Source organism: Magnolia sinica, chromosome 16 (genome assembly GCF_029962835.1).
Source record: "Magnolia sinica isolate HGM2019 chromosome 16, MsV1, whole genome shotgun sequence".
NCBI classification, from domain to species: Eukaryota; Viridiplantae; Streptophyta; class Magnoliopsida; order Magnoliales; family Magnoliaceae; genus Magnolia; species Magnolia sinica.
The window spans coordinates 66,545,305-66,569,478 of NC_080588.1; the positions used below are offsets into that span (position 1 = coordinate 66,545,305).

At 40.9% G+C, this 24,174-nt stretch overlaps 1 protein-coding gene across 2 annotated transcripts in view; it reads left to right on the top strand.

The window, feature by feature from the left end:
- Positions 1-23,167, top strand: part of LOC131229304 (uncharacterized) — a 77,073-nt gene extending 53,906 nt beyond the window's left edge. Inside the window, exons 1-14 of one of the 2 annotated variants that reach the window (XM_058225216.1) lie at positions 12,542-12,683; positions 14,590-14,762; positions 15,122-15,241; positions 15,819-15,938; positions 16,549-16,690; positions 16,871-17,041; positions 17,322-17,477; positions 18,030-18,136; positions 18,663-18,753; positions 19,109-19,250; positions 20,931-21,087; positions 21,531-21,647; positions 21,930-22,056; positions 22,488-23,167. In XM_058225216.1, coding sequence (XP_058081199.1) covers positions 12,546-12,683; positions 14,590-14,762; positions 15,122-15,241; positions 15,819-15,938; positions 16,549-16,690; positions 16,871-17,041; positions 17,322-17,477; positions 18,030-18,136; positions 18,663-18,753; positions 19,109-19,250; positions 20,931-21,087; positions 21,531-21,647; positions 21,930-22,056; positions 22,488-22,763 — 2,037 coding nt within the window. In that variant the 5' untranslated portion in view covers positions 12,542-12,545 and the 3' untranslated portion in view covers positions 22,764-23,167. Of the gene's footprint in view, positions 1-12,541; positions 12,684-14,589; positions 14,763-15,121; positions 15,242-15,818; positions 15,939-16,548; positions 16,691-16,870; positions 17,042-17,321; positions 17,478-18,029; positions 18,137-18,662; positions 18,754-19,108; positions 19,251-20,930; positions 21,088-21,530; positions 21,648-21,929; positions 22,057-22,487 lie in introns of those variants that run through there. The other variant, XM_058225215.1, reaches the window with a different exon arrangement.
- The last annotated feature ends 1,007 nt before the right edge of the window (positions 23,168-24,174 follow it).

The following is a 24,174-nucleotide window of genomic DNA, read 5'->3' on the forward strand; positions in this document are numbered from 1 at the left end:
CGACCCGGCCCATTTGTATCGGTCCATTTGATCGGCCCAATTGATTTGACCCATTTGTATCGGCTCATTTGATTTGACCCATTTGATTGGCCCATTTGATTCAGCCCATTTGTACCGGCCCATTTTGATTTGAACCATTTGATCGGTCCATTTGATTCGGCTTATTTGATGTAATTAAGACCCATGATGATGTATATTGGGCCATTGTATGAGGCCGTGGGCCCATTATACGATTGATCCTATGAGCGTCATTCCTTAAGAGTAATGTTGGTTAAAGGTTCACATTGATGGGTAATGATGGTTAGATGTCCACATTATGACCTTCTCTTAGGCCTTGTTAGGCCTATTCTCATCATTCTCTAGTGGGTTAACCCAAACGCTTGGGCCCCATTTATTTTAATTGATCCATCATCAACTGTCCATCCATGTACCCCGCTTTGTATCGAGGTCGATTATCGATGCCGATTATCGGTACAGATTGCCGATATCGACTACCGTTGCCGATTATGAGTTTGTGACAGCATAACATCATGATACATGCCCATGCACATCATTTATATGTTTGTTATGAGATGTGATTAGTTATTGCATATGTCATAGTGCAGGTGGTTTTTGGGACTCCCTGATAGGCGGAGTTACCCCACATGAACGCACGGTATGCACAGGATTGATGCATGATTGGACTGCTTGACTTATGCACATTTGTATTTGTGTGATTTTGATTACTATATGCCCTAGCAACATAAGAGCTGTAGCCTCTATAGGCACATCGTGGGTGGCCGGATTAGATACCGAAAATACTATTTCTAGCATCGGAGCGCCATCGATATCATTAGGTGAAAATTTCTAAACCCGATGGTACTAAAGGATGACTCCAATGTCGAGATTGAGTTGATTCATGAGCGCACAAGGGCCGAATACATGGATGTCGCGTCTCCCACTGTGTCGTGGTCTGTTGGAAAGCGGTGTGGCCTTACTCTCCTGAGGGTAGGGGGCATCACTAGGCTGAGTTTGACCAGCTCATGAATGGGTCTGCTATCGACGTGCCGGATAGATATTAGCAAACTATTGGCCAGGCGGATAGTGAGGTTTCTTACGCTCACTTGGACTGCACGCATGGGAAAGGGGCAGTGCCATTTGGAGTGTATTAAACCCCGGTGATTATCCAGAATGAGAACTGTATTGATATTTGATGAGCTATATTGATATGAGGATTGGCATGCTTGAGTTGCATCTTACATCACATGGTCTTGATATGGCCGATAACATTCATATTTTGCTAGCCTTGGTATGACTGATTGCATTCATGTACCCATCAGCATGATTCCGCATTACTCTGGCATTGCATTCTGAGCACGTTCATACTACGCACACACTTACACCACCCTCTAAGCTTTCTATAAGATTATGCATGATTGATGCATGCAGGTGACGTTAAGACGTAGTCATACCCTCGCCGCAGTTGGAGTGTGCAGTCGAGTTTCTGGAGTTTCTGTTATTATCTTGTATTTTCCTTTCATACGCATTGTACTCGAAGTTTTTGATTATAGTGAATTTTGTGATGGTGTTCTTGTGATTATTATTCGTGGGTTATGCTCATGGTTATGCTTGTTACGAATCAAATCATATTTGAAATCCTCCTTGTAGGATCCCAGGATCGGAACCTGGTGTATGGGTGCTAGGAGCCGAGAATGGGGTACTATGGAGGCTGTCAGCGCCGGATTCAGCGATCGAAAATTTTTTGAGCCTGGTTTCTGAGTTTTGGGCGTGACAAGCCACGTCTCTCTAAGTATAGGGTCCTACAAGCACTCTCTTTAATTCACATGAAAAATTGTGTAAAAAAGAAGGTGATAGTGTATTATAACTTGAGTATTCTAATAACATTGGACATTTGATGTATTTAATGAATTATTCTGGACCTGATATTGCATATGTTATTAGTAAGCTGAGTATATACACTAGTAATCTTGGAAAATGTCGCTTGAATACTGTAAATAGATTATTAAGATATTTGAAAAATAATTGCAGCCATGGTCTTAAGTTTACTAGATTCTAGCTATACTAGAGGGGTACAATGATGCAAATTAGATATCGGATTCAATGAAATATAAGTCTACTAGTGGCTATGTGTTTACTCTTTAAGGAGTCAAAGTATCCTTACAGTATTAGAAGCAGATTTGTATATATTGATAGACGATGGAGTTCGAGTTTATTGCTCTTGCAATTATAAGTGAAGAGGCCGAATAATTGAAAAATCTATTTTTAGATATACCCTTACATGATAAGCTAATGACAACAATTGTGCTGTAGTAAAACCTTCGATTTCTCGCAGTAGGTTTAGGTAGTATGGATGTGGGAGAGGTCTGGTAATTTATATCCCAACCAAGATCTTGCCTACACCATTGGTGTTAGTGATCATCAAAGAGATTGATTTTATGCACAAGTCACTTGGTGTCATTCCTCTAACCATCTTTCAGTTACAAAATTTCATAGAATATGTTCACATGTGCAATCAACATCTCAGCGCTTTTATGTCCTCGTGATCGGTAAGATCTCTCTATTTTTCTTTTATTCTCTTATTGTTTATCCACTCCTACATGAGTAAAGAAGGTTGTAACATTTTACTTCATAGTGAATTGTTGATCTGGACGAGGTCCCGTGGTTTTTACCTCTTTAAGGGTTTTTTACGTAAAAATCTCTTGCTGGGTGTAGTTTGTGCTTTGATTTATTTCATTGCTTTATTGTCCCATAACTTTGGTTTGTTTAGGGAGGCTAGATCCTAAAGTTTTGTGTAAGGCCCCCAACAGGGGAGAATCTTAGCTAGCCTAGTAGTGAAAATCTTGGAGAAAATCTTGAAAACACATTTGCATAAGCTGATCGGCTTGAAGTCGGAAAGGCGATTGTGGCTTTTCTTTTTAGGGATAAGACCTATAAAAGTACATAAGAAAGATTAAGGAATATGGCTACCCTTAAAAAAGTCAAATGTCGCGTTGAAGATATCTTTGCCTATGATATCCCAACACGAAGTGAAGAAGACCCCTGAAAAAGCCTCCGGGCCCGGAGCACCATTTATAAGGATATTGAAGGTAACATCCCTAACTCCTTCACATCCCTAACTCATCCCTAACTCCTTCGAGTGAGGGGGAGTGGAGGAGCACTCATTCATTAAATCCGTAACTAAGCTCAGAATGCCTTCAAGAATGGTGTCATCGCTAACAATACCTTAAGAGGATAAGAAATTTTTGTATAATCTTTCAGCCTCCATGGCAATCTCATCAATAGACTCTAGATAAACACCTGATTTGAGCCTAATATTCTTGATTGTGGACCTGTGTTTCCTGTTAATAGCTGAATTATGAAAGAATCTTGTATTTCTGTTGCCCTCTTAAAGCCACGCATTTCTCGCTTTATGCTTTAAATTGAAAAAAAAAAAAGAACTTCTTGTAACCTAGCCTTAGCCAACTTGGCTTTTGCTTGATCTAATCTCCCTATCTTCCTTAGATATGTAATTGAGGGAAAACTCAGCATAGTTAACCTCATCTTCTGCTCCTTATACATTCTTGAAAACATTTCCAAAAGTATTCATGTTCCATTGTTTGAGTCTAGCATTCAAATATCTCATTTTTATAAACAATCTATACATGATGGGGGATGCGGCAGCCTCTACCTCCCAACTTTCTTTAACCATGGCATGGAAATCGTCATGTGTAGTCCACATCCTTTAAAATCTAAAAGGCTTAGGATGGTTTGTTCAACTCCTCTTCTATCTTGAGCAAGAGGGGGGAGTGATTGGAGTGCATCTTGGTCAAATGGTCAATAGTAAAGAAGGAGAAAGTTCTCAATTCCATTAAGAGTTTATGAAGATCCTATCTAAATTAGCCCATCTTTGGCTACTACTCGCACGATTGTTGCACCACGTGAATTTCAAACCTAAGAAACCCACATCAAGGAGGCCTGTATCATTGATTGCTTTCACAAAATCCTCCATAGTCCTACTGTCCACAGCTAATCCACAGAGGCGATCGTCGATGCTCACTGTAACATTAAAATCGCCACAAACTAGCCATAGCCCAGAGATGAACGACTAGCAGATTGCAATTCTGACCATAGCTACATCCTACTTCGCCTATCACAATAAGCATAAATAACTGTCACATATACTTCAATTTGGGTGCCATCTAAAAGAACCTTCACCGTAACATTTTGCCTTGATGAGGCAGTCGTAGTGAACTTGAAAAAGGCTTCTATGCAGGATCCAAAATTTTCCTTTCGCCTCCCTTTCCCAAATGTGCTGCTGAAACTTGGCTGCAACTATTTAAAGCTGCATTGGCTCTTGGAGTAACAGGATCCCTACCTTATGAGTCTTGAAGCCACGTCTCTCTAAGCATAGGCTCCTGCAAGCGCTCTCTTTAATTCACATAAAAAATTGTGTAAAAAAGAAGGTGATAGTGTATCACAACTTGAGTATTCTAATAGCATTGGACATTTAATGTATTTAATGAATTATTCTGGACCTAATATTGCATATGTAATTAATAAGCTGAGTAGATATACTAGTAATCCTGGAAAATGTTGCTTGACTACTGTAAATAGATCACTAAGATATTTGAAAAATACTTGCAGCTATGGTCTCAAGTTTTCTAGATTCTAGCTATTCTAGAGGGGTACAATGATGCAAATTAGATATCAAATTCAATGAAATATAAGTCTACTAGTGGCTATGTGTTTACCCTTTAAGGAGTCAAAGTATCCTTAAAGTCTTAGAAGCAGATTTGTATATCTCGACAGACGATGGAGTTCGAGTTTATTGCTCTTGCAATTATAGGTGAAGAGGCCGAATAATTGAAAAATCTAATTTTAGATATACCCTTATATGATAAGCTAATGACAACAATTGTGTTGTAGTAAAACATTCGATTTCTCGCAGTAGGTTTAGGCAGCATGGATGTGGGAGAGGTCTGGTGATTTATATCCCAACCAAGATCTTGCCTACACCATTGGTGTTAGTGATCATCAAAAAGATTGATTTTATGCACAAGTCACTTGGTGTGATTCCTTTAACCATCTTTCAGTTACAAAATTTCATCGAATCCGTTCACATGTTGAATATTTTTCGAAATGCATTTTTTGGCCATCAGTACGATATATCGCAACATGGTTTGGAAGAGGAAAACTCCAAAATTTTCCTTTCTATACATTGATTTGGCCTTATACATGACCACACAATTTGCATAAACAATTAAGATGGGTTTGATTTAAAATCACTTGATTTTGTTAATAATTTCATGTTTGGCTGACATAGGGAAGGATGTGAGGTCGAGCACTGTCTTCCTCAAGAGGATAACTATTCCGAATCCACGAAACTTCTCTGGACTCCTCACAGAGACTTCTCGAATCCACAAGGAAAGAAAGCAAGAAAATAGAAATAAATTCTAATAAAGTTAAAATTGATTGATGAATGAATAAAAACGAGTTCACAACCCTTTAAATAGGGATACGAAGCAATGAGAGAGAAATCAGAATCAAACTATGACTAAAACTCCTAGAATTCGTGACTTACAATAAATAGTAAACTTACTATTTTTAGGCGGTCGTGATGTCTACTAGTGCACAAGGTTTTCGGCCAAAAATAGTAAGTATCCTATTTGGCTTCACCAAGTTGTTCTCCTAATTTTTCTAAGCTCTTTCCATATTGGGCGTAACTCCTAAAGCCCAATGGATGAAGAGTTATAATCAAACTAAAACTTACTATTTATAGTAAAAACAAAATTAAAATAGGAAAATGACCACCGATCTGGCAGTATTTCACAAATTCGGCTTGTGTTACCCGACATAGTAGGGTTGGTTGGCTAAAGTATCTCGTTTTACCCCAAAATCATATATTTTACGTCCGATAACTCATTCTAGATTGCAAGATATGCCTGTTTTAAGGTCCGATGGTCCGGATCACTTCTGTCATCGATCGGGCCTTTTCTGATCCATCTTGGCCATGTAACTGTCCGCAACCCTCTTTACATCAATCTCCTCCACTTCAAAAGAACTCATCGTCGAGTTCTCATCTTACTCTAGTTCATGATACTCGGTCAGGTCTGCGACGTTGAAAGTTCATGAGATCGCCATATCATCTAGAAGATCAACAACATAAGCATTTTCATTGATCTTTTGGATGATTGATACCAGTCCAATCTTCTTATTTTTTAACTTGTTGTAAGTTTCGGTCAGAAATATTTCTCTACGCAGATGGACCATTACCTGGTCGCCTATCTCGAACACTTTTTATCGTCGATGCTTATCTGCTTACTTCTTGTAATTTTTGTTCAATGCATGTAGCTTGGTCTGTACCTCCGCATGAATGCCCATGATCCAGTCTATTATATGTTCTCCTGCCATGCTCATGCCTGAGAGCTTGGGTAGAGGGACCAAGTCTAGTGTGTGGCGAGATACTCGTCCATAAATAACCTAGAACGGGGATTTTTTCGTTGAGCGGTTCACCATGTTGTTGAATGCAAACTCCGCTTGAGATAAAACCAAATCCCATTGCTTCGGTTTTTCTCTTGAAATACATCGAAGGAGGTTTCTCAACGTGCGATTTATAACCTCGGTCTGCCCATCAGTCTGTGGGTGGTAGGCGCTGCTGAACTGAAGTCGTATATCGAATCGAGTCTACGAAGTTCGTCGAAAGTGGCTAATGAACTTCGTGTCATGATCAGAAGTAATAATCTTGGAAACCCTGTATAGTTGCACAAGTTCTCTAAAGAATAGGTTCACACGTGTGTTGTATCGAGAGTTTTCTTGCATGGAATAAAATGCGCCATCTTGGAGAAACAATTTACTACCATAAACACCGAATCCATACCTCGTTGTGTTCGTGGGAGACCAAGTAAGAAGTCCATAGATAAATCCTCTTAAGGGCCGTCAGGCACGGGTAACGGGCTGTAAAGGCCTGTATTATGAGATTGTCCTTGGGGGTCTGATAAATATAATAACGTTGAACTGCCTTCCTCACATCACGTACCAATTGTTGCTAGTAATACCGCTCTTTCATAAGAGCTCGCGTCTTGTTTCGCCCAAGGTGTCCACTAAGGCTACCTCCATGTAGCTCTTTGATTATCCGTTCCCTTAACAAACTTTTGGGGATGCAAAGTCGATTCCCCTTGAAAAGGAACCGGTCTTATATATGTAAGTCACTGGGGTGATTTTCTTGACTTCTAACCCATGTGTCCTTGAAGTCGTTGTCGTCGACATATATGTCCTTGAGGTGCTCGAACCTGACAACCTCATTGCTCATAGTGACTAACAAAGTTGCACGATGACTTAGCACATCGGCTACTTTGTTCTGTTGCCTAGACATATGTTTTAGCACGAACGTGAATTCCTGTAAAAATTAGATCCATCTACCATGAACACGGTTAATGTTAACTTGCCTATTAATGAATTTGAGAGCTTGATGGTCCATATAAAGTATGAATTCCCTTTGAATCAAACAATGTCATCAGTGTCGCAGTGCCTGGACCATTGCATACAACTCGATCTCATATGTAGACCACTTCTTCTGTGCATTGCTAAGTTTCTCACTGTAGAAGGCTACTGGAGTACCTTCTTGAGATAAAACTTCTCCAATCTCGACATATGAGGCATCACATTTGACTTCAAACAGTTTGTCGAAGTTGAAAAGTACAAGAACCGGGGTCGTGGATAACATACGCTTAATTTCAGTAAAGCTCTTGTCGTCTTCGTCAGTCCATTGAAACTGACCTTTCTTCATGTAATTTGTGATTAGTGACATAATGGTACTGATGCCTATGGATATTATGACAAAACTCAGAAACAACAGGCTATCAGTCATGAAGCTGCACTTTTTAAAATTGAGATACAGTTTATTTTTAGTGAGCACTTGAAGGACCTTCTTGACTGTATATGGGTAGTTTGGTCTTAACTGTATATCAAAATATCATCAAAATAAACCATAATGAACCGACTAATGAAAGGTTTCTGAACTTGGTTCATCAATCTTATGAATGTGCTAGGCGCGTTCGAAAGACCGAAGGGTATGATCATCCATTCATACAATCCTTCCTTGGTCTTAAAGGCCGTTTTCCACTCATCACCTGACCGTATTCGAATCTGATGGTAGTTACTTCGTAAGTATTGAGAGAATATTTTTGCACCCTCCAGCATGTCTAGCATATCATCCAACCGTGGTATAAGAAGTTTGTATTTTATGGTGATTTTGTTGATGGCCCGACTGTCGACATACATGCGCCAATTCTTATTTTTCTTTAGAGTTAATAAAGCTGGTATGACACATGGTTCAGGCTTTCTTAAATAAGACACTTACAGATCAGTTCCTCCACTTGCCCCTGTAGAATCTCGCACTCATTCGGACTCATCCAATAGTGAGGATGATTGAGTAAAATGGACCCAGGGACAAAGTCAATATGGTGCTGGATATCTCGCATAGGAGGTAACCCATTGGGAAGGTCATCGGGCCAAATTTCTTTGAATTCATGTAACAAGGGGTTTACTCTTTTAGGGATGATGGTAGACTCGAGTTCTTCCCCTTTTACAATTAATGCAGTGTCTTCTGGCCGTCCTTGACGAAGATATATATATTATCTCACCCTTTATGAGTAGCGTCACGGTCAAATTGCCAGGGTCGACTGAGTAGTATGTGACATACCTCAATGTCAACCACATCACATACTACTTCACCCTTATAATATTTGTCAATTGAAAGGATATGGTGCACCGTTCAGTTACCTTTGTTTCGCTGACTACTTCATCACATACTACTTCATCCTTATATGGGGAGAGATGAACGCTCTATTTTCAATTGCAATTTTTTCACAATGACCTTGGAGACGATGTTCTCGTTGCTCCCACTATCAATGATCACGTCACAAACCTTTCGATTCACTTTACACCTAATTCAGAAGATGTTATGCCACTGTGGATGCACTTCTTTTCTTGGCGCATATATTAGCTGCTTCACGACGACCAACTCGCCGCTATCTTATTGAATCCAACCTAACTCATCTGCCTCATTATCGGTGGTGTGCTCCTTGTTCTTCAACATCTGGATCTTCATACGTGTTATTAGCACTACCATCATTGATGACGAGGTTTGCCACTTTTCGTTAGGGACAAGTATTTGACAGGTGGCCCGGTTGACCACAATAATAGTAGGTGTTAGGCCTTGGCCGAGCATAAGGGTTCAGGATTTTAGCTTGCCCGCTTCCCTGATCTTGAATCTCAGACATAGGAGGTTGAGTGAGTGCTCTTACGGGCTCCTTTCCCTTGGGCTATAGAGCTCCCTGGGGCGGACTTGCCGCAGTGACTCTTGCGGTTGGATATGTCCGTGTGCTAGGACGTTCAAGTTGCACTTCCACCCCGGTGGCCAACTTGATTTCATTCATCGTCCAAACGGACTGCATCTGGACCCGATCCTGAATCACTATACACAATTCACCGTTGAATCGGGCGACTTGTTATGATTCAGTCTCGATCAAATCGTTACGCGCCGTTAAGCGGTAAAATTCTTCTGTGTATTTTTTCACCGACCGATTATCCTATTGACAGTTTTGATATTATTGAAATAATATCTGATCGTAGTCGTTAGGGAGGAATCGGGCATATAGTAGTTGCTTCATCCGCTGCCATGTGTAGATTGGTGCTTTCGTCTGCTTGGTTTATGTAAGTTGCAGTTGTTCCCACCAAGCTGAAGCTCCGCCCTTTAACTGTAGGCCACAAGTTTGACCTTTTTTACTTCAGAAATGTTCATGTAGTCAGAGAATTGCTCAACTTCAGAAAGCCAATCGAGGAAATCTTCAATGTGTAGTTGGCCATTGAAGCTAGGAATATCAACTTGCATATTGAATTCTCCATTTGTTCGATCTACTCGATTGCCGCCTTGTCTGGAGTGTTGGAAGATTATATCATCAATCTCCTCCTCACTGGATCTCTCTTCCTCAGGAATGACCCTTAGATGTACTACCGGTACTATCCTGTGATCAGGGCAATTACGAGTCTCGATGATTGGTGATGGAGGATTACCATCAGGAATACGGAGCTGTCCTAGAGCCTTCGCTATGCGATCCACCAAGCAATCTGCCATGCGATCGATAGAAGCCTGCAGCCCTTACATGGCTTGCCGATTCTCTCGTTGTGCTGCTTCGAAAACTGTTAAAAGTTGATTCTATGGAGCACTGTCCATAGGATTATTGCTCGACCCGTCATTAGAAGCCATCGATCCGAGGAAAAACCTCGCTCTGATACCAACTGACGCAGGGAAGGACGTGAGGCCGAGCACCGTCTTCCTCAAGAGGATAACTATTTCAAATCCACAGAACTTCTCTGGACTCCTCATAGAGACTTCTCGAATCACGAGGAAAGAAAGCAAGAAAATAGAAATAAATTCTAATAAATTCGAAATTGATTGATGAATGAATAAAAACGAGTTCACAACCCTTTAAATAGGGATACCAAGCAATGTGAGAGAAATCAGAATAAAACAACAACTAAAACTCCTAGAATTTGCAACTTACTATAAATAATAAACTTACTATTTATAGATGGTCGTGATGTCTGCTAGTGCACAAGGTTTTCGGCCAAAAATAGTAAGTGTCCTATATGGCTTCACCAAGTTGTTCTCCTAATTTTTCTAAGCTCTTTTCGCGTTGGGCACAACTCCTAAAGCCTGACGGATGAAGAGTTATAATCAAACTAAAACTTACTATATTTATAGTAAAAACGGAATTAAAATAGAGAAACGACCACCAATCTAGTGGTATTTCGCAAATCTGGCTTGCGCAACCGGCATAGCGGGGTTGGCTAGGTAAAGTATCTTATTCTACCCCAAAATCATATATTTTACATTTGATAACTCATTCCGGATTGCGAGATACGCCTGATTTAAGGTCCAATGGTCCGGATCACTTCTGTTGTTGACCGAGCCTTTTTTGATCGATCTTGGCCATGTAATTGTCCACGACCCTCTCTACATCATTGGCCAAACACACCCACCACGTGAATTTAAGAATGAGATGATTTGGGAATTCCCAATTTCTCAACTCCAAGCATGCAAACAGGCCCATTAACCGATTGACCGTTACATTATACTTTTTGAGTGCATGTTCACATAACAAGCACTCGTGTCTGCATATGGCCTACTTTAAAATATAAAAAATGGTCACAAAAAGTAGTTAAACTTGAAATTCATTCCTAAAATGGCCTATTTTTAGAAAACCATTCAAGTGTGATTTGTAAACACGTAGAGCGGGCCTGCTTTCTAAAAATATATTATAGCACCAAGCAGATTACCAATACTAAAGTTATAGTAGTTGGAAGCTATAATGCATGCCGCTTTTTATTCATCATCTTATCCTATGCAACTTCTCGGTTTTAGCCACCCATGAAATTTCAATTGGCTTCGCCTACATAAACAACTAATGTCCATCCATTGGAAGGGCCCGCCGGATGTAAGGACTGGATGCATCTCTCTACTTACCACTTGACTCGATTGAGTTCTAAGTTGAGTCTATTGCTCGTGTTTTTATCCTATTCTAATAGCTGGAATTGCAACTGGGGTTGTTCTTGGTCTGGAACATGAGCTAAGAAGCAGAAGCCAGGAACATGAGCTAAGAAGCAGAAGCCAGGCCGTAGGCAGCCCATAGAATCAGGAATTGGTTTCCTGGGCTAGGCCGGACAATCCGGGCCCATCAAAGTCCAGACCATTTACCACTCCCGTTATATCGGTCAACGTACCCCAATCATGCGCGGCACTGTTCACAACGCTCTCGTGGATGAACAGGAATGCAGTCCAAAAAATCAGAGCGTGGGTAAACAGGAATGCAGTCCAAGCAATCAGGCGCTTGGCTTTAAAGCCACAATCAAATATGTGGAAATGGTTCTATAAGGTCGACCTCATGGGAACTTCCGATGAGTTGGAGATGTGTGGGCCCCACCGTGATGTATGTCGAACATCTACCCCATCAGTGAGATGCACCATTTCATGGTGGGCTACAGGATTAAAAATCAAGTCAATCCATGCCTTGTATGGGCCTCACCACATACAACAATTGAGAGGGGTTACCCTCCCATTAAAACATCTAGAATCATTTATTGGGCCTACCTAGATGTGGTTTAAAAATCCAGGCCATACATTGTGTGTGTCCAAATTGGATGAGAGGTCAGACCAAGTTTAAGACGCATCCAAAACTCAGGTGTTCCCTACAAAGTGCTTTTATACGTTTTAGACATGTCTTCACAGTATTTTGGATGGTATGGCCCACCTGAGTTCCATATTCGTATGATTTTTAGGATATCATATAAATTAAAGGGGACCCATAAAATACACGGTGTTGATGTTCCACATACATCACTGTGGGGTCTACACAACTCGACCTCATGGGAAGTTCCCACGAGGCGGACGTTGGAGTACCATTTCCCGTATATATAGAGAGAGTACTTAGTTTCTAATGCAAGGGAAGAAGTCTTATAAAACAATTTGATCCCGTCATCTTTCATCAAGACTGTAGAGGTGAGAGATGGAGATTTTGTATTTTAATTTTTTATCTTGTTTCTACATGGGATTTTGCATTTTTGGATTGAAATTGGCATTTCCCTCTCCTCTGGTTTCAGCCCAGCTTGATTTTGGGGTGCATTTGCAGATACAAGATAAATACGTATTAATTCCTCCTACTTTTGCATCTGAATCTCCAATTTTCCTTTTTCGTTATCATCATTATGCGAGAATTGCAGCATTTTTAGCTCGTATTATTTATACGATCTGGACCATCCTCATGTATTGCTTTATCCCTTTCAAAATATCACATTGAGTAGATGATATCCCTGTTCATACTAACAATGCAATGAATTGCTAGGAAAGTAGATGATGTATATTGATTATAATGAAGAATTTTTCATCACTAATCTAGACTCAATCATGTCAGTTCTTTGATTGATCCTTTGTTTTACTAGTTAATTTGATCACATCATCCTAACAATCCAATCAATGATAGGAAAGTGAGCAGTGCATATAGATTATATTAGAAATTTAGAGGTCCAGTCATTGATTTTGGACCATCCATGATGCGGGGTCCACCTTTAATTGCCGGTTTTAATACAAAGGGCTAAACTTAAGATGAGGTAAGTGGGTGGAATGACTCTAACATTATTGTTAAAGTGAGTGATGCACATGATAATGTGTGGTCCTTTGTACTAGCAAACAATTTTGTTATCATTTAGTCTCGTTCTAATTCTGCTCCGTGGTGTTGGAGAATAGATGTTAGCATGCCTGACTTGAATATAATATCAGATAAATATATCCTCCTAGCAATTGCTTTAGTGAAAATGTCCGCAAGTTACACCTCTAACTTCAAATCCTGAATGTTTAAAAGATTGATAGGCCACACCTGCACATTTAGTATTCATATTGGAAATTAGTATCAAACGAGCTTTTGCCATTTTATTCTATATAAGATTTCTGTTCTCATTGAGCTCATTTTTGGACTTATTAGAATAAAGGTAAGGAGTACTGATAATGCCAACCGACAATTTCTCTCACATGAAGTATTAATCAAGTTTAATATATTTATAAAGCTAGGCATCGAGTTGAGTCGGGAGTTAGGCTGACTCGACTCGATCCGGTTTTGAAATAGGCCTGACCCGAACTCGATCCAACTCAATACCGAGTCCAACATGCCTGACTCGATTCGAGTTCGGTCTAGCTTGGATTGATCTGGACTGAGTCCAATCCGATCAGAAGTACCGAGTCGAGTTGAGTTGGCACTGAGTCGCATTGAGAGATGAGGGAGGGAGTGGAGAGGAGGAGGGTGATGGTGATGGGTGGTTGCTGGGCTTGGAAGAGGAGGATGATGAGGGAGGGAGGGAGGGAGTGGACAGAAGAGAGAGGAGGAGGAGGGTGATGGTGGTGGGTGGTTGTCGGGCTTGGAAGAGGAGGTTGAGGGAGGGAGAGAGGTTTGGATCGGGTTGGGATAGCGTTAGAGAGTTGGCTCGAGTTGGGTTTCGGATCGAGTCAGGTTGAGTTACTGGGTAACTCGAACTCGACTTGGTTTGAGTTTGGATTGGGCGAAGCTTATTCGGTTTGACCAACTCACCCATTCGGTTTGAGTTGAGTCGGATTGGACCGAGTTGGACGAGTTGAGTTAGCCTGATCGGGTCATACCGTGCCCACCTCTATATATTTAGTGTACTCATGAAATATCATATACGAGGAGATATGAATCCCCGCTTGATTGTCATAGAAAAGGGTAAATAGGCTTAGTACTCAAAACAACAGCTGGCTCAAAAAGAAAAAATGACTATAACCATAAAACCTTACTGGTAGCATGTTTCATTACTCAATACTTTGCATCTGCAGAGGAACGACTATTTTTTATTTTTCAAGAGTAAATAAGCACCAACGGAAGTATAAAATCATGTAGCTAGCATCTGTTATTGGTAAAACATGCCCAATTAACTTAGCATGTAGTTAGCATCTATTATTAATAAAACATGTCCAATCCAACCCCTTCCTTTTATGTACATTTTCATTATTAGACGCTGGTGACTGAAACAATGGACAGGCAGGTGGTGATTGATAATGGCATCCTCCAACTAACATTGTCAAAGCCGGACGGGATTGTGACTGGCATACGATACAACGGCATCGATAATTTGCTAGAAGTCCGTAATGAAGAAGTTAACAGAGGCTATTGGGATATCAACTGGTATGAGCCTGGAGGCCCAGAGTTCTTTGATGTGTAAGATCTCTCTCTCTCTCTCTCTCTCTCTCTCTCTGCCTGAAAAGTATGTACGTGGCCCACCATAAGAAAGATTTAACTGTTTGATGGTTGTGATCGAACTGATCAAGGATGGAACAGCGTGTCCCAACAAAGGTAAGTCATGAAAACCATGTCTTCAGTCCACATGTGCAATTATGGTGGGATTGGACAGTACAGTAGGTGGGCCCTACACTCATCTGTGGAGGGGAATTCAGTGTGAAATCTTTTGCCTATGATCATGCCATCAAAGAACTTGTTTCATGGTTAATAGATTAGGATTGTCTTAATTATATTATATTTAATTACAAAGAGAAAGATAATCTATTTATGTTTGGCAGGATAAAAGGTACTAGTTTTAAGGTGATACTTGAAGATGAAAACCAGGTGGAAGTCTCTTTTACAAGGACATGGGACCCATCCCTCAATGGGACCCTCATTCCCCTTAACATTGACAAAAGGTGCATCCCTTCTTATCATATCCTCATTTTAATGATGGATGTCAATGGGCCGGGCCGGACCCATTTGGTAATCGAGCCAAGCCACAATGGTCCAATACATAAATGGGCTGTACCCCAGCTCAAATTCAACTACATTTTATATCAAAGCCTGCATGAACCCGATCTAAGCCCATTTACATCTTCCATGGGCCTGGCTTGGACCTAGATTTCAACCCACGGGCCAGTACCAGTTATAAATTTCAAGCCCAATATTTAAATGGGCTGTCCCGAACCTCAGTCCATCCTAGTCTGGCCGGTTGATAGTTGTAGAAGTGAAAATGGGACTATCTAGGGTCAGGGCAGGGAATGTCGGGTAGAGTTCAACCCAAGCCCAACCCATTAGATTTCTAGCCCAAGCCTGACCTGCTACCCATTTAGCTTAGCCGAACCCACCTTAAAAGCTGGTCAACCCAACACATTACCACTCGTACTTGGACCAGCACGATTCCTGCCCTAGGCAGGCTGAACCCTTTCTGGGAGCAGTTCAGCCCAAGGAAGACTTGTATTAAATTAAAAGTCTGACGAAATGAAGCTGCAGGTTTATAGTTCTTAGCGGGTCCTCCGGTTTCTACTCATACGCCATTTATGAGCACTTACAAGGCTGGCCTGATTTCACTCTCAATCAGACTCGGATAACTTTCAAGCTTCGAAATGACAAGTACAAACACCTTACACTTTCCTCTCTCGCCTTTTCATCTGTATGACACTGTCCAAATTCCATGATGGGCCCACTTGGCTGCATGACCGAATGATCCGGATTGTTTATCTGGTCGGCCCTGCTTTTGATAATGGCACCGATGGATAAGTCCTAGGCCCCTGATCTTTGGCCATTTTTCATTCTAACCGATTTGATGTACGCATTGTGGCCCATCCAAGGAGGGTCCATAAAATGGACAGTCCAGATAATCGTTATTCAAATACATGTGTGATTGATTCAAACCGTTGAGATCTATGATGGATGTGGCCCACATTTGGAAATCACACGGTAGGATTAGTGGGACATGGACCTCATTTGACAAATTCTAAAACAATGCCTCAATTCCATGTGTGGCCCACTTCGGTCTTCCAGCATAGACTATTCATAGAGTACGCCCTATGTAACAGGACAATAATCCCAGATCATTGCATTTGTATTTTAATGTAGAAAATGGATGGTTGAGATTGTCCGATCGACGTGATTTTTTCAGCTATGGCCCTACTTTGCATGGCCCACCTCATGAATGCTCAGATACGTGATTGATGTCACCTTGTCAATGTTGAAATCCCAGGTTTCACTACATGGCCATATCAGACAATAGACAGAGAATCATGCCCATGCCAGAAGATCGTGAGCCTCCACGTGGCCAGCCGTTAGCATTCAAAGAAGCCGTTCGTTTGATAAATCCAATCAATCCAGACCTTCAAGGAGAGGTAAAAGCAAATTCTAGTTTTATATCAAGCACGTACTTCAATCCAAACCGTCCAAATCATCAGCCTCACTCGGGATGAGTTATAACCCAAATTTCTCATTGGTTGGACCATATTAACCGTCTGATAAGTGGGCATTGGCTTGCTGAATTTGAACCGTCGATTATATTTTCACATGCGCAGGTGGATGACAAGTACGAGTACTCGTGCGAGGACAAGGACAACAAGGTCCACGGTTGGATATGCTTCGATCCTCCTGTGGGCTTCTGGCAGATCACCCCAAGTGATGAGTTCAGAACTGGTGGGCCTCTCAAGCAGGACCTGACCTCCCATGTGGGCCCAACTACCCTAGCTGTAAGTCCCACATCTTTCTTCAATAGCAATTGGTGAATCCTTGGTGGACACGGTGATGGACGGTTTAGAAAACTAACAATCTAAATTCAACGGCCCACGGTCATCCAATGCAATGAGATGACCATCCAAGCATGTGTTATGATATGTCGAGCCATGTAGAGCCCACCAAATGGACAGTCTAGATCACCGGTGGAAGGCTCCATAAGACCCTCTAGTTTGCATCACAACCGTTTGAAATATTTTTCCATCATCAACTGATCAGATGCCTTGTGATTTTCAGATGTTTATGGGTGGTCACTACTCAGGGGAAGATCTAATGCCAAAATTCACAGACGGAGAGCCATGGAAGAAAGTGTTCGGCCCTGTTTTTATGTACGTTAATTCGGGGTGGGCCGGAACCGATCCGCTTTCACTCTGGGAGGATGCAAAATTACAGGTTTGGATTCACTGATGATGATTGATAGGTTCATATTTCTCTATTTCTTTGAAAAACATAAGCATTTTTTTTTATAGCTAATAGTGCTCTAGTTGCAGCGGAACACATAGATAGCTCAATTAATCTTGCAATCTGCACCGTTCATTAGGTCTGTCCCATGATCTATTCTTAGGCATGAAAAAATAACACCAATTGGATGGTCCTATCCATCTAAAAATGTTAGGATCATCCAATCAAAGCCATTCTCTGAAGTAAAATACAATCAATGACGTTCAACACGAGATGGACGGTCGAAATTGTTGATTGGACCTTGTTTCCATGAGGGATGACACAATCGAGTCATGACTTGAAACAAGAGAAAACGAGTCAGTCCAAGTCGCCGAGTCATTAGGTCATACGCATGTGTCAACATACATGTAACACTATAAAAGAAATACCGATACGGTATGGACCATTTATAATTCGCGGTTTTTAGTCTTTCGGTTTCTCATTTGGAAGGTGACAGAGAATCATATTACACTAATGTTTCTCTTTGTTTTTTCTCCAACGCAGATGCTAATTGAAGTTGAAAGCTGGCCATACAGTTTCCCAGTTTCAGAGGATTTCCCTAACTCTGACCTACGTGGTTCCGTCAGTGGTAGATTACTAGTCGTGGATTGGTATGGATTTTTGGCACACTACACACACACACTGAGTTCTCCTAGGAGCTTTTTTGGAACTCATTTCAGGATATGTGAGCCCAAAATCTGAATTGTCCAAAGGAAAAAGAGGCAGCACCCCATGAAATAGTTTCCACCCTTGATTTACCTCTATCTTTCGTTAGGCTCGCCAAAGTTTTGAATCAGGGTAAAAGTTAGGTCATAGGAGTATTACAGGGTGCTTCATCGGGTTGAGCTCAGATCTCAGGAAATGAGTTCTCAAAAAGTTCTCACAAAAAGCCGTGAGAACTAGTGCTTAGCTTCCTCTCTATATATACATGTCTAGTCATGGCTCAATGGTAGACCCCGTGGATTTCAGCACTAATGTCATGAGTTTGGGTACCGATGTGATGGGGTGAGTGCAAGGGTGTGTATTAAAAACAAATAGAAAAAAAAAAGAAAAAAGTTCCCGGTATGTTTTCATTTCAGGCCTAAGATTATATTTTTTTTCTAGCATGAGCCTAACAAACATGCATTTCTTACTTAGGTTCCTTAGCGAAGATTATATATCTGCAGACTCTGCTTATGTGGGACTTGCTTTGCCTGGAGATGTAGGATCATGGCAAAGAGAATGCAAGGTCTCTCTTGGCCATGGGGATTATTATTATTATTATTTTTCTCTTTCTTTCCGTTTACAAGTTCTTGTAAGTGATACGATCGATGAAGTATGGCATGCTGATGGGCATGGATTAGGGTACATGAACGTTAGTGTAATGAAATAAGAGCGTGTCTCAATAGCGGTTGAATATGATCGACCGCTGTGTAATCCAACAAGGCCATTCTCAATGTGGTAAAATATGGGCGCCGGAGGGCCTATTTCATTCTTGGGCCTGACCAACGGCTCAATCAAGATTGGCCCATTCACAGAACTGATGAGATGCATTAGGTATTGTGCTATTTCAGGATGTATCTTACACAGTGTTCTGTTTTCAGGGCTACCAGTTTTGGAGTAGAGCTAACTCAGATGGGTTTTTCTCCATCAACAACATCCGGACAGGAGACTATAATCTCTATGCATGGGTGCCCGGTTTTATAGGAGATTACAGAAATGATGAGACCATTACCATTACCGAAGGTTAGTGTCGATGCAGTTTTCTGGCAGACCCTCCGCGGTTGACCCTCTTGCACCTGCACATGTGTAAAAGAGAAACAAAGTAGACCCTGGCTAGTGCATGCGACTCTCCGATGCCTAAGTCAGGAACAAGACTTTTTTTGTAGGGTAGGATCTCCATAAAAGAGACACCAGTCAAATGTTATGGTTAGAATGTGCGTACATTTGGTGGTTGAGGATACCTTTATATATATAGGGAGGTTGAGGATACCTTTATATATATAGGGAAGAGAGTCCAATCATATGAGAACTCGTCCCGACATCTTGGAGATACATCTGAATCTGGTATCTTTATGAGATTACCGGATTCTGACGTTATCAGGATCTAATTTTATCTTCGAAAGATTTGGGGAGAAATCTTCGGGATTATAGGAGATTCCTTGAATCTGTATGTAGCTCGGATTTGGGCCGGCTCCCATAGGCGGGTGATGGCTCGAGAATGAGCGATTCCGATCTTCTCGACAGATAAACATTTATCATCTTTGACCAATAATTAGGTTAGAGGATCCGTGTTTACTTTTAACTGGGTGCTAATAGTCCTTGACCTTGTCATGGGACGTTGCTTGACCTGTAACCGACATTGTCCAATCTATGACCATCCAATGGACGAGCTATGACCGATATATCGTCGGACAGTGACTGATCTTGGGTAGATCTAAGATCGACCTATATCCGACTAATAGTTGAACTGTGGCCAATCTGCAATTGACCATTAGGTTGGAACACGATTTATCCGAATGAGCTCGTTATCGTGTTCTTTGAGTGTCCTTACAGTTGCCTCGATCTCCTTAAAAGTCGACCTGTTTTTGGACGTAGACACCTTACTAGGCTTGGGTTTCACCGGGCTCATGCTGGTTAAGTAGAGTTGGTCCATTCCATAATCCGACCTATGGTACTTATCAAAATTTCCCGCAACAGTTAGCATCCAATAGATTTATGGGCAGTAACTGTAGAATTTGGACAAGTGGGGTCCATGGTTCTTGGATCTAAACCATTGATATGCTGGGATCACTGTAGATTGAAGATCATCACCCTTTGATATTTGGCCTTTCTCTCTCTTGAGTTTGCACCACTGCTTATATCTATTTTTCTTCTGTGTTCTTAAGCCATAGCATAAGATGTTTCAGATGTTTGAATATTGGATATCCACCATCCCTTGTGAAGCCCATTATTTCAACAGTTTGGATCATCAGACCTAGGGCCCCACATGCACATAATCCTGCTCTTGATTGAGAGGCTGGATCCACCACAATTTTTTTGAGTTTGACCTTAACCTACAACACGATTCGTGGGCCCACAGTGATCTTTGCATAAATCTAATCTGTTCATCATGTGCGCCCTCTTATATTTTCCTTGGCTTCCAAAACTTGGCTGGGCCATAACATATAAAATCATGCCTAAAACCTCTAAAATGATGTGGTGTGGCCCACCTGAGTTTAGGAATAGATGGATTTAGGTGTTTTCCACTCATCCTGGTGGACCCCTCCACCTCCTACTTTTGGTTTTTGCTTCAGTTTATCTGTTTGTGTTTGATTTACGGAATGAATGGTGAAGATTTTCCGATGATCATAGGTCATATAAAGTTTCAAGGTCTTTGTGTTTGATACTTCTTATGTTTTTTTTTTTTTTTTTAATTGAACCCAGGATGTGATATTGACTTGGGTGATTTAGTATATGAACCACCAAGAGATGGTCCCACGTTGTGGGAGATCGGCGTCCCTGATCGTTCTGCAGCCGAGTTCTTCGTTCCCGATCCTAATCCTATGTATGTTAACAAACTCTACATTAATCATCCTGACAAGTAAGTTCTGATCCTTTCCCTCCACCATTTGATCCTCAAATCTTGGTTTTGATTTGTACATTACAAGATTGCAATTTGGAATAAAAACTCTACCTAGGCTGCGTTTGGCTGTTCAATCCAATTGAATTGTGATAGCTCCTTTCATGATAATGAGCCTCCAAATTTCAATTAGTACTGTTGTTTCAAGTCCTGACTTGAAATTCAAGGGACTGCAATCAGGGGTTAGTTGTCATTGTGAAATAAAGGAGGTGCAGACCCCACTTGGGTTATCTTCCCTGTAATGAATTGAATTGCAATTCAGTTCAATTGACCATCCAAACATGCCTAATTGTTGTTACTCATAGTATATTGGTTATTTTTAGTGCTTGCATTAGACCACTCCCAACTGTTTCATTGTTACGTCATTTCATTATAGTAGTAAAACCTTTGATTTCTCTTGGTAGGTTTAGGCAGTATGGTTTGTGGGAGAGGTATGCCGATCTATATCCCGACGAAGATCTTGTCTACACCGTCGGAGTTAGTGATTATCAAAAAGATTGGTTCTATGCACAGGTCACTAGGTGTGATTCCTCTAACCATCTTTCTGTTACAAAAATTCAAAGAACCCATTCGCAAATTGGAACTTTCTCAAAATATATATACTCCACAATTTCCCTTTCTATACACTGATTTCGCCCAATAACCAATCGTGGACCATTAGATTATCCTTTCGAGTGCATGTTCAGATAACAAACACTCATGTCTGCATATATGAACTTATTGCATTTGGTGATTTTGGTTCATGTGAATGTTGTTATATGACTTCTAATGATTTGAATGACGATTATCTGCTTACATTGCAGGAAGAAAGATAATAATTCCTACCAAGCAACCACATGGCAGATAAAATTCACACTCGACACTATTGTCCAAAGTGGGACCTATAAATTGCGATTGGCGATTGCATCCGCTACGGCCTCTGAATTGCAAGTATGTATATAACTATAAACTCGGTTGCGTTTGGATTCACAAGTGAATTGAATTGTAAACATTCAGTGTAATCATGTATTGAGGTGAGTTCAACACTGAGGTCTTGGTATCAATTCCTTAGTGGGGGTGGCTAACAGTGTGTGAACTGACAGTGGGGTGTACTAACAAGCTAGCAAAAAAAAGAAGAAGAAAGTATTGAGGTGAGTAGCCTCAAATTAGACTAGTAATTGCGATTAAAATTGATAGTGCACCCAAATGCACTCTTAAATAATTCCTCGTGCTGATTATAGACAGTTGTTTAGGATTATCCTTATCATCCTATATGATTATAGATAATCTCTCGCACTGATTTTAGTGAGGAGAAGCAAATCAACACTGTCGAATCTATTGTCCTTTGTATCATACTAATTTGATTTATGTTTTTGGCATAGGTTCGATTCAATGACCCAAATGCCAATCCACCTCACTTTACAACTGGGCTAATCGGCAAGGACAACTCTATCGCCAGACATGGGATTCATGGGCTCTACTGGCTGTTCAACGTCGACGCATCGTGCGCAATGCTTGTGGAAGGAGACAATACGATCTTTCTCACTCAGGCGAGAAGCGTGAGCCCCTTCCAAGGGATCATGTACGATTACATCCGATTAGAAGGGCCCTCTGATCTCGATTCGAATAAGAAAAAATCATCTTGCATTTTGTGCTAAGTATATAATATCAATACACTAACAGGCATTTTAGTACTATCAAGGGACATGATCATAGTTAAATATAGTGCTTGATTCAGGGTCCTATAATTTTCACCCATCACCAGATGGCCGGTGGGGCCCACCCATGGATCTTCTATACAATAAGCAAAATTCCTGAGCTGATATGGTAGTTGGATCAGAGTCGTTAGTTTCATATAAGCTGATAATGTCATAAGTACGGCACAAAGATGGTGATGGTTAATATAAGTTGTACGAGTGCTCAAATTATGCTAGTTGGATTGCGAAGTTACGGTCCGGTCTGATTAGGGCACTACTACCACCGTGCAATGTTGGCGTGAGATCTGACCTTTGCTACACACTTACGTGGAACGTTTAATCACATCTTTTATTTTCGTTTTCCATTTGAAGAGCATGGATCATACAAGTAGTCTTATCCAACCAAATGGGTTATCTAGTCATGTATTTGTTACCCATCTATATGCATAGAGCTGGGCATCCAGTGGAGTTGGACAGAGTTAGGGGTGACCCGGCTTGATCTGGTTTTGAAATAGGCCTGACCTGAACTCGACCCGACTCGGTACTGAGTTCAGCATGCCTGACCCAATCCGGGTCTAGGCTGGAGTAATCTGAATTGAGTCTGACCCAGTCACAAGCACCGAGTCAGGTCAAGCTGGCATCGAATCAGGGCAGGTGCAGCGGGTATCCACGGGCTAAAATCACAACTCAAAACCTAAATTCACTTGCTAGAATTGCTGCCTCTCCATCAGCTACACAACGTCTCAAATCTGATGAGGTTATACACACACACACACACACACACACACACACACACACACACACACGAGTGTTCATTACCCCAAGTATAGGGTTGTGATGTAGTAATAATCTTGGTAAGACCGAGGTCGAATCCACAGGGACTGAACCTTGTATGTAATCTGAAAGTAACTTGAACTAGAACTAGGTGAAGATGTAATTTAAATCAGGAAAATTTAAGAGAGTAATGGTGAACTACTTTATCTAAAACTTGTAAAATTCAAAGGTGAGAAAGTAGAGTGTCAAGGATCCACTTGTAGAGATCAGAGAGATCTATGCTTGATTCATAAACACAACTGGAATTAGAGTCCTATCTTCATCCAGATAGAAGATAATACGTTAAAAACAACTATGAAATTCCTTTAATCTAGTTATCAATGGATAAGAGGTATGAGAATTAGAATTTATTTCATCACAAAACCATGCCCATGAGACAAAACAAACAACAAAATTTAACCAATCCACATCTAATTTAGGAAAGTTATGAACGTTAGGAAGGATTCCATCATCCAACCATGTTTAGGGGACGATGGTGAACAACAGGGCTTCCTAACTTCATAATCATAATAATGAAAAGGACATGCTCGAAGCTATC